General features: G+C 29.4%; 1 protein-coding gene across 1 annotated transcript; it reads right to left on the minus strand.

Moving 5' to 3' along the window:
• Nucleotides 1–4,635: 4,635 nt before the first annotated feature.
• Nucleotides 4,636–7,456, minus strand: LOC146918695 (uncharacterized). The gene is made up of 2 exons (XM_085720314.1): nucleotides 5,559–7,456; nucleotides 4,636–5,248 (listed from the first exon to the last, which is right to left on the minus strand). The coding sequence occupies exons 1-2, from the start codon at nucleotides 5,866–5,868 to the stop codon at nucleotides 5,202–5,204; spliced, it is 357 nt and encodes a 118-aa protein (XP_085576440.1). The 5' UTR covers nucleotides 5,869–7,456; the 3' UTR covers nucleotides 4,636–5,201.
• Between the last annotated feature and the right edge of the window lie 4,737 nt (nucleotides 7,457–12,193).

The raw sequence follows: 12,193 nt of genomic DNA on the forward strand, positions 1-12,193 counted from the left end.
ACCCTTTTAATGTCCCCATTTTAAGACATATTTTCTATGAACTTATGAAGGAGTAGGCTTGACTAGGTATTTCTCTAGAAAAAAGTGATTGTGGGTAGTAGGCATGATTTTTCTTTTTTGTCCTATTAACTATTTAGAAATAATGTTAGTTTTATGTAACAAGACTATGTGAAGTAAACATGAAGAATAGAGCAAATACAAGAAGAATTTCTTTTTGTGATGGATTCAACTATGAAAGCATGCCTAGCCATTATAATTTTTTCAGAAAATTTGTGCTACTGTATAGAACTTCCTAACTATTAATTTCAGCATTTAGAGCCTAGCCTTCTTTACAATGATTTATTGTTGTCAGTTTCATTACCTAATGTTTTTATTGTTGTGAGGCTTATTACTTTACATATGCTAACAACTTCAAATAGGCACCATGGTTGTGGGTATAATTAAAGGATGGATTTAAGGTGTTTCAAGTTGGGAGGAATACTTTTCTTAGGAGTTGGGAGGAATACTTTAAGGATGGATTGACTGTGGAGTAGCTTGTGTTAGCAACCATGTTTTATGCAAAGCTGCAGGGCACATGTAAAAATGACGTTGCATAAAAATGACAATGAGAAACAATTCAACAAGCCTTTTATCTCGAGTGAAAAATGCGGTTGAATTTTGATCAAAGTTCCAAGAGTGTGGCAGCAGACTTTGTCCTAAGAGATAATGTTTGGCAATTGACAAGTGGTATTAGAAACTCAAAAGAAATGAACTGATAGAAGTAGTCAAGGATTGTGTGTAGTGCTGCTAAATTGAGAGTTTGTATGACTAAAATATGTAATTTATACCTTGAGAATAAGAATCAGGAAAATTGTACTTAAAAAAAATATAAATTTGGTGTGGCTCAATCTTTTGCCTTTATATCACATGGAATTTGGTGTAAAAATGATCTATTTGGTTGTAACTAAAGTATTTGTTAAATATCACATGGAATTGAATATATGATAAAGAAACAAGGCATCAATGGAATTAAATAAATAAGTGCAGCAACAAGAAAGCAATTCAAATTAAAATACTTAGCAAAACAGATTTGTAAAACGGCACCGAATTCAATTGGGATAAAAGGGGATGATAAAGAAAACTAGGAATTTGTGATTAGGAAAATATACTTCAGAACTTCTATAAAAATACAGTAGCCAAAAGGTTTCTAAATCATAAAACTAGAGCTGAAAACTAGAGCTAAATCGTAAATCATTATTTTCATGTCATTGAAGTTTATTACATGAGTTTTTATTATGTTGTTTATTCACAAAGAGATAAATATAAAAAACAAATACGGGACACATATTCGTGAATGTAAAATATAAACATAGCTAAGATATTTGTTTACACGAATATAAGCGTGTAAAATCCACAACGAGTACATTTTTATATAAAGTAAAAAATATTTAATATAAACATTACATTAATGTTGGTATTTCGATAATAGTCAAGAGTTTTCAAAAAAATTCATATCAACTTTCTAATACTGGGACATAAAAACTTATTTTTGCTGATATAAGCATATAAATTCTACAACAAGCGAGGTACAAATATTTAACAAATTTTTGCATATACATAAATAATTAATGAAATCACTATATTATTATAGATAATTTAATAATATTCTTAAAAAAAACATTAATAATATTACTAATATAAATTTTATATAGTTAATTACCGTAAGTCGAGGGGAAAGTTTATACCCAGATTATCTCTAACGCCATCGGACATGAGAATTCCTTTGAAGTTTCAAAGAAGGCAATTTCCTTTGCCCGTATCATTTGCAATGACTATTAACAAGAGTCAAGGTCAGTCACTTAAAATTGTTGGCATATATCTTCCAACGCCTGTATTTTCACGTGGACAGTTGTATATTGCTATATCGAGAGTTACTTCAAAAGAAGGGTTGAAAATATTGATCACTAATGAAGATGTTGAAGATTTTGCTTTTACATCCAACGTTGTTTATGAGAAAATATTCTATAATGTTTGATATAAACAATATCACTTAGGTGATTATTTGACTACATCGACTATTTGTTGCATTTTAGTATTTCATACAATAATATATAATGTAATGTTCATTTTTTTTTTAAATTATGGCATTTTAGTTGTTAGTGAATGTTTTTCAGCTCATAAGACCCGTGCGGCGCACGGGTCGATAATCTAGTTTAGATTAAACATTGTGATCAAGGTTTAAATTCGATGTCTTTTTTTTGTAAGTTTTAATGATTATTTATCATTTTATTTATGTCAAAAATCAATTAAATTTACATTGATTTTGTTCAATTTTCATCATTTTTTAAAAGTTGAATTGACCAAACTAAATTGATGATATACATTTTGGATTTGTTTAGTTAATTGATTCACTTGAAAATGCAATTAAAAAAATTAATATATCAAATTATATTGGAACCGGATAAAACTAATTAATTTTTTAAAAGTGGAATCAGACCAAACTAAATTGATTGATTCTTTTGTGTTTGTTGCAACTTTTGTTTTTAACATATCAAATTTGAAAATCGAGAAATGAATCAATTTAGTTTCGTTTTTGAACTGAACTAAAAAAGATCGAGTAATTTTCAGGAGCATATGAATCTTCAAACTCAAATGCTTCGTAGTGTCTTCGTGTCTTTCATAAGCTCTCAGTGTCCGAAAAAATGATAACTACTCATTTGACGAGTTGAGTGCTTCATCAGTTGAGACTGAGTTGAATACCTTGTTGTAAATTACACTTCATTGTCATGCAAAGAAAATTGAAGAAAAGGAGGCTTATAAAACCATAGTCTAATACATTTAGCTACTCATTCATATTCCCTCCGTTTCAAAATGAGTGTCGCTTTAGCAAAAATAATTTGTTTCAAAATGAATGTCACTCTCACTTTTCAATGTACTATTAATTACTTTTTTCCAATAGTACCCTTAATTATTACTATCCACACAACTTCCAAAGTATTATTTTGTACTTTAATTTATAATGATGACAAATGCATCAATAACTAGCGAGGCTATTTTAGTAAAAGTATCATATCTTTGGACAACATTATTGCACTCCTTAATCTGGATGCAATTGGCTAAAGCGACACTCATTTTGAAACGGAGGGAGTATGAGATATGAAGACTAGTTAATGTTTTCAATTGGAAAGGTGTTTATAAAATTTCATGTATGACAAACAATTGGTTCATGTTCTGCATTTTATAAGAAAAATGTTATCTTGAATGGTGGTCGTTGTTTGGGAATTGTTCCTCTCAATAATTGAGTGGTATAAATGACAAGATAGTTTTTACTCTATATACTTTCTTGATACTCCTTTTTATTATGAGATGTCAAGAAAATATATTAGTTCCTATCAAATTATAATAGCTCGGTGGTTTAGAAGAGTGTATATGTTATGTTATCTTGACATTTTCTATTATTAGTCTATCTATCAACAACTCAATAACTTATGTAGTAACATTCAAATTCAAACGAGTTAAGCTAAATAGATAAAACAACTACAATAATTGTATGATCTATCTATCTACTTACTATACAAGAAAAAAAATTCCTCCAGTTTTTCCAATTTTGCCCTTGATTTAGGGGCATTTTCGTCATTTCCTAATTAGTGGATTTAAATTGTTGACACCTTATTGTTTTTGGACTATATATTTGGTTATTTATTAGCATTTTCTCCATTTTAGTGGCTTTATTCTCTCTCTAAAAATCCAAAACGTGAACTCTCCTCCCTCTCTCTTCTCAAACACGGTCTCACCCTCTCTTCTCTCATTTCCATCAAATTTCACCAATTTCTTCACCAAACTCCACATGCAAGTATAAGAGGAAGTCATGTGAAGGGATCATGTCATGTGCTATGTATCCCTCACACTGGATACGACATTGATGTCGACACACAAACACTGATAATGATTTGAGAAAATAGTAGTGATTATACGCAACCACATGTGTCAGGATTCCATGCTCATTAATTTTTGGATTGAGGTTATTCTCGTGATGATTGTCTATCAAAACTTGTAAGATGGATGATTTTGTTTGAGTTTGAGAAATGAAGATGTTTATGTAATTACGAGCTCAACTCATCTCACTGACTTAACTGCCAATATTTGTAATTAAAAAAAATTGTATTCATGTCTTTGTAAATGACTTTGGTTTATGTAAACAAAAAAAAAAATGACTTCGGTTTGAGGTATTTTGTTTGATATAATTTAATTTATTTATTTTCTATGACCAGACAACAACAGGTGAAATAACCAAATCAATATTTGTAATCATAACTCACATAATCTACAAAACAGAGGTAATTTTTTTGGTTAACGTGATTTTTTTGACAATTAAAAAAACATGTTTTCTAGAGAAGAGTTAAGCATATTTAAATAAGATGAAAAAACAGTTTGACAATATTGTAAAAATAATTAATAAAGTGGGATGAGAAATAATTTGGTACATATGGCTACCATATTACTATAAGACATAGATCTACTACCATCCAAGAAATTTGTCCATCATGGTCCATGATAAAACATATTGAGTAAGTGGTCCATGGAAGAAGCCGTCTATAATATAATAGATAAATAGATAGATAGATAGATTGACCCATACAGATGAACACATTCATTTCTAAAGGCACATTTGAAACAATAAGTAATATTAGAAGTAGATTTTATAAAAATAATTAGAAAATAATTTTTTTATGGAAATTAAAAAATATTGCTTATTTTTTTGTATTAAAATAAATTAAAAAAATATTTTATTATTTATTTGAAAATAAAATATAATAGCATAAAATGCTATTATAAAATGAACTAGCAAAACCAAAAAAAAAAAAAAAACAGACACCATAACACTTTTCAGATAATCCGCATGAATAGTTCTATCCAAATAAGGTGAAACGGCCGTTTTATGTTTTTGTTTGTTCAAACACACTAAACAAACCTCACAATAAACAAACCTTCTACCAACACCAAAGAAACCTTTCACCAAAAACATAAACTAACAATTTCAACAAAAAAACATCATCATTCAACAATGTACAAGAACAAGCTTCAAGAACTATGTCAAAAAAACTCATACCCTCTTCCCGAATACCAAACAACCCATGAAGGACCACTGCACAATCCTCTTTTCTCATCAACCGTTACCGTTAAGTCCATTTCCTTCACTTCACCAGAACCAACAAGCACCCTTAAGACATCTCAAGAGTTTGCTGCGATGGTTGCTTTTCATCATTTCCTGCAAAATGAAAACAACAGTTAAGTCTTGCAATCCATGATGTTTCTTTCCTTAACTGATTTATAAATGCATTTTTCATTGTCTCTGTGCTCCATCTTGTGTTTTATCGTTATGATTATGATATTTGATTCTTGTTTGAATATATACTTACTATAACCTGCGAAGCATTGATGTTGACTTTGACATGTGATAAAATAGGCACGGAGAAACGTCAAAATAAAAAACTGTAGGACATGGTAAATAGCACACACATATAATTGAAAATTTCAGGAAAATAACTCATGATGCATATCTAGCCACTTTGAATAACCTTCAGTCATTGCAGTTTTGCTCTGGCCAGCGGTTCCCAGGTCTTGAATAACCTTCAGCTTTAGATCACTGCGGCAAATGGTCGAGTGGGGGCCATATCGATCAGGATCGGACCACACGTTCAGCAGTTGGAGCAGATCCTCTCCCTCAGACTGAAGAGGCACAACTTTGACGGGCACATTCTTCCCTTTGTCAACATGCTCCACCCTATTCCCCTTGAGAGAGTTGCTCACCTCTACCTCCATATGGTCGTCATCGGCCACCTCCACTACCTGCTGAGAAGAAGAGTCCAGTCCTACCCCAACAATCATTGTGTTGACGCTGTGGATGTCTATCCTCCTACCGCCGCCTCAGCCGGCCAACTTCCTGCTAGATTTCTTAACAAGCTTATGAATGTTCTGCATTTTTCCTACGAACATAAAGTACGGAAAACATGTTAGTAACTAAGCTTAAAAGAAAACAATTATAGGGTGCACACGAGTCCTTTGTTTAATTCTTTTAATGTACACAACTCATATTGTTGTACATAAAATTTAAAATTATTTTGATACTTTATTTAAATTTGTCACAAAAATTTTGACAACCAGACTGAATACTGAATACTCCTATTCTCAAATAAGCTAGGAAGTAAGGTGACGCTTTGCGGCCCACAAGAACTTCAATTAGCACTTTTTTCTACCATGGCTTATGTCTTTCATAGATTATTGATAGAAAAAATTAATTAACACTATATATGGTTGAGACTTCTTTCAAAAACCAAAAAATATGGTTGAGATGAAATAAATATATGGTTGAGATGAAATGATAATGCAAAGACGAGAATTTCAAAAACAAACGGCATGTATTAGGATTTTGATTATGAAATAGAACTGATGCCTCCGTAGTAAACTAAAGGTAGTTGATAGATATATATTAGCCATTGTTTTATGGCACATAACATAACACATGCTATATTTTAGAAAGCAAGGGACACACACTGACATGAAAACCGTTCCAATGCACTGAGTAAACATGTAAGTCATGTATCTGTTTCATATTTTAACTTGATAAGGCCATTTAACATTGAAAAATAAAATTAGGATTTTCTAAATACCAAGTATTATTGACAGTGACACAGAACATATCTTATTGTAAATCTTGAGATGCATTTATAAATCAGTTGAGGAAAGAAACATCATGGATTGCAAGACTTAACTGTTGTTTTCATTTTGCAGGAAATGATGAAAAGCAACCATCGCAGCAAACTCTTGAGATGCCTTAAGGGTGCTTGCTGGTTCTGGTGAAGTGAAGGAAATGGACTTAACGGTAACGGTTGATGAGAAAAGAGGATTGTGCAGTGGTCCTTCATGGGTTGTTTGGTATTCGGGAAGAGGGTATGAGTTTTTTTGACATAGTTCTTAAAGCTTGTTCGTGTACATTGTTGAATGATGATGTTTTTTTTTGTTGAAATTGTTAGTTTATGGTTTTGGGTTTTGGGTTGAAGTAGTGGTGAGCTCTTTTAAGGACAGGTTGGTGAAAGGTTTCTTTGGTGTTGGTAGAAGGTTTGTTTATTGTGAGGTTTGTTTAGTGTGTTTGAACAAACAAAAACATAAAACGAACATTTCACCTTACTTGGGTAGAACTATTCATGCGGATTATCTGAAAAGTGTTACGGTGTTTTTTTTTTTTTTTTTTTTGCTAGTTCATTTTATAATAGCATTTTATGCTATTATATTTTATTTTCAAATAAATAATCAAATATTTTTTTAATTTATTTTAATACAAAAAAATAAGCAATATTTTTTAATTTCCATAAAAAAAGTATTTTCTAATTATTTTTATAAAATCTACTTCTAATATTACTTATTGTTTCAAATGAGCCTTTATAAATGAAGGTGTTCATCTGTATGGGTCTCTATCTATCTATTATATTATAGACGGCTTCTTCCATGGACCACTTACTCAATATGTTTTATCATGGACCATGAAGGACAATTTTTTTGGGATGGTGATAGATCTATGTCTTATAGTAATATGGTAGGCCACATGTACCAAATTATTTCTCATCCCACTTTATTAATCATTTTTACAATATTGTCAAACTGTTTTTTTTTTTTTTTGGTGAACATTGTCAAACTGTTTTTTCATCTTATTTAAATATGCTTAAACTCTTCTCTAGAAAACATGTTTTTTTATTTGTCAAAAAAATCACGTTAACCTTAATTTAATTAAATTCAAATAAGCAAATTATATATTTTTTAATTAATTTTTATTGAATATAAAAAATCTTAACGTTCATCAACCTTCTACATGTTCATCTTTGTCTTCAACCTCTTTCTTCTTCATAGCCAGAAATACATTCATCCCATTTTTCATCATCTGTCATTCCAAACTCAGAAATCTCCAAATTAATTTTTTCTTCTCAAATTATTTATTTTTGACTCCATATATTGGAATTAGATTTTGATTTTGATTGATATTGATGTTTAGTAACAACAATTAGCATAACTGATGATTGAATATGGCTCGATCTCTCTCCAAAAGTTCAACCACTCTTTTTCTAGTAATTTTTGGACTCTTGAATCAAACTGGAAAACCAAACACTGAATCGCAAATTTGGTGAGAAACATGTTAGTCATGTATCTGTTTCATATTTTAACTCGGCCATTTAACATTGAAAAATAAAATTATGATAGTACTCTTACACGGGTTTCTAAATACCAAGTATTATTGACACAGAACATGTACTCCCTCCGGTTCTATATATAAGAAAAATTTGGGTCAACAAAAATTGATGTATCTGGTTAAAAAATTAGACCAGATACATTAAACAAAAGTTGATGTATCTGGTTAAAAAATTAGACCAGATACATTAAATTTTGTTGACTGAAATGTTTCTTGTAAATAGGACCGGAGGGAGTATCTTATTGTAAACCTTGAAGCTATGTATGTTAAGGAGGGTGTCTACATATGCATCATGAGTTCTTTTCCAAAAACTTTCAATTATGCGTGTCTATATATGTCTTATGAATTTTTAAGATGTATTTTTATATATATTAATTTATTTGAATAATTTTCTTCCGTTTCACAACTATTTGTTGATGGCCTTTTTTATAGTTGAATCAAAGTATTTTTTGTCATGATTTATTATTGAAAATCCTTTTATAAATAGTTGAATTTTTTTTCGGTGTGATGTATTTTTGGAATTAGTTTGTTCATGGTCTTTACATGAAAGTTGTTCTCTCAAATTTAGTCTTGTATTTAGTTTCTTTTAAAATTCTTTTATACATTGATTTGGGTATTTGAACATCTCACATTTTTATAACTCATGATGACATTTTTTTTAGGAATTATGATTAATATTATAAATAAAAATATTTTTTGTTTGATTACGTGAATTAGACAAGGTTGTATATTGCATGGAAGTAGTATGATACCCGTGCAAAGCACGGGGATTTATCGTACTTACCAAATAAAAACATTACTTTAAATTGAATTGAAAATTAATTGACACACACAAAAAAAAAAAACATCTAATCGAATAAATACTATAAAACAACCATTTATTTAACTAACTCTTATAATTGGCTTAAACCTACACTAATTAAAACAAATAAAGACTCTACAAAACAAATAAAGTCTCTACAAATACTAAAAACTTCCATTTTTTCCGGTTACATGAGGAAAAAAATAAAAGAAAAGGGAAGAAAAAACAAAAATAAACTAATAAACTAAGTTTTTAAAAAGGACACACCTAAATCACTGCCTAGTAAAACATATAATAAACATGGTAGGGGTTCATTAAAAGTAAGGGTTAAATATGTTTTTCATCCTTATAAATATTTTAACTTTTTGTTTTAGTCCTTCTAAAAAATTTCTTCAACTTTTAGTCCCAAAAAATTTTCCATCTTCACTTTTGGTCTCTCTTTTAAAGTAAACTCATATGTATAATTCATATTTTTGAATAAAATTTTGCAGAAAAGTTCATAATATTATAAGAATCTCTCCAAAAAAAAAAGATTTTTTTTAATAAAATATAAATTTAATATGAATTTTTATATTTTTGACGGTTAAATTTTTTATTAAATTTGTGGTTTGTTAAAAAATTCTAATTTTTTTCTTGGGAATTTTTTTTACAATATTTTTCACATTTATGGACAATTTCATTAAATAATACAATAATTAACTTAAAAATAGAGACCAAAAGTAGTGAATGAAAATTTTATAGGGACTAAAAATTGAAGGAAATTTTTAGAGGGACTAAAACGAAAAGTTGATATAAATATAGGGAGCAAAAACATATTTAACTCTAAAAGCAATAAGATGATCTTAACTATTAGCTCTCATCTTAGCAAGGATATCAGCACAAAAATTTCTCCCCCAAAAAAGGATATGATCATATGATGAATAGAAATAGACCAATTCTCAGTAAGATTGACGTAGATGAGTTTCAAAAGATTTGCATAATGGTGGAACCTCATAGTCTCCTTCATTATCAACTGTACCATATGAATAGAGTCAGAGTACCGTATAAACTTTATAAAAACCTCCATATGATATGATGATGAGTTATAAAATATCATTTTTGATAATTTTTTTTTATTGAAGTGATTTTCATTATACGTGAAATTGACTTCCTCGTTAGATTGCAGTTTCAGTTTGCATTAACGCTTTACGATATTATGATGTTTTCTCTTTTTCCTTCGTGATAATAGAGTATCATGCAAACTTAGGAAGACGGAAAACAGGTTCATTGTATAATTGTTAAATGAAGTTTGAAGCTACTGAAAAGCACGTTGTTGACTAATTAAATTTTGGAGGAGAAATGAATCAATTGTTTTCATCCACAAAATAATTAAGTTGGTCTGTCCGAATCACCATATTTTGGTTTTAATTGGCCACCTTTCCTTAAACCTTATTGTCTCCAATCGTGGAAGTAATTCAGACATTCTCTCTTTTCTTGTTTGTCTCCCTAACATTTTGTTTCGGAAAATATTTCATGGATATCCATACTAAACCTTGAGCGAGAAAGGAATAGAGAAAATGATGTGATATGTTAATGATATGATGATAGTCAGAGAGAGATAGAAAGAATATAAGATGTTAAATAAGTGTATGAAAATGAAAAATGTTCAAATATCATTGTTGGTTAGTTTTTATACAAGTCTCCCTAATAGTTTTTGTAGGTTACTTAATGAATTAAAAGGTAAGTTTCCAATTGCGGAAATGATTAAAACATTCTCTTCTTTTTTTGGTTTGTTTCTCTAATGGATTGCGGATTTATTCTCAAGAATGTGATATTGGGAATCCTTGGTTCCCATGTTTGTTTTAAGTTTTCATAAATTATGCTTAAGTATATTTTACTCCTAAGAATAAAATTTATACATGACATTTCCACATTTTATTTTAATGTTAAAGTATGTGAATCTTTTATTCCCATGAGAATAAGAGGTAAAACCACCCATAACTTCTCACTCTCACACTATTTTATCTCTTTTATTTTTTTGTTTTAAATTATAAATTACATATATTTAAAAATATTTCTGGGAAACTAAAATTAATTATCAAACACTTTAATATGATTAAGATTCTTTTTTTTGACAAAATATGATTAAGATTCTTAAGAATAATGTTCAAGGAAATTTTAATGTTGTTTCCAGGATTGTAAATTTAATCCTTGAAACAAACAGACCCAAACATGTAACCTTATGACACTTACTAATAAATCAAAAAAGTATAACTTATAAGTGGCAATAAAGTCGATTTATCCATCATCCATCCAACCCATTTAACTATATATTCATCAACTATATAATAAAATTGTCAACAGATTGGTTGAATCCATCCAACATTTTCTTACAACTCATATTTCAGACAAAATTATATTTTTAGTCTCTTAAACTTAATTTCAGGTAATAGTTTGGTCATTTATTTTTATTTTTTCATTTCAATTTCGTCCTTTTTATCCATTTGCATATGGATTTTCAATCTTCAAATTTAATATTTATATGCAAACATAGATGAAAGATCATAAATTTGAAGATTAGGAGGCCATAAGAAAATAAACAAACTAACAATTATGTACTTGACGCTTTTGTTTATGGTAAAGGAGTATTTTTGTTAATGTCAGGCACTAATTAGTTGCAGCATTTTAAACAATTTTAGAGACAAATTTGGTTTTTACCACTCAAAATCAAACTATACTATTGTTGTAGTATTCCATTTTTCTATTCATTGAAATGTAAAACCCGGTTTCAATTTCTAGGACTTTTCACATTCTATGTGCGGTTTGGTATAAACTAATGATTAATGATTGATTCAACAATTATAATGTCTTATCCAGTTACAGTTATCTATGTTTTAGCACAAAAATGGTCAATAAAATAAAGCATATGGACGTGAATGAAAGATTTGATTCTTACTACTACATGTGTTCAACAGCATCCAGCCAAAATCGCCCACCTCTTTCTGGATTTTTATTCAATGAAATCTTTATGTCTGTGCCACTGCCCCTTGTTTTTTGAACCAGGACAGCCGGCGATACATTCATGCGGTCAATACATTTGTGGTCGTTGGATCGATAGATCAAAGAGTTTAAATTTTAAGTTCGGTAAATTTTTTTTTTTTAAAAGAATGAAAGTTTGAATTGAAATCTAA

This window comes from Medicago sativa, chromosome 6 (genome assembly GCF_051527215.1).
Source record: "Medicago sativa cultivar Bolivia chromosome 6, Bolivia_mono, whole genome shotgun sequence".
In the NCBI taxonomy this organism is placed as follows: Eukaryota; Viridiplantae; Streptophyta; class Magnoliopsida; order Fabales; family Fabaceae; genus Medicago; species Medicago sativa.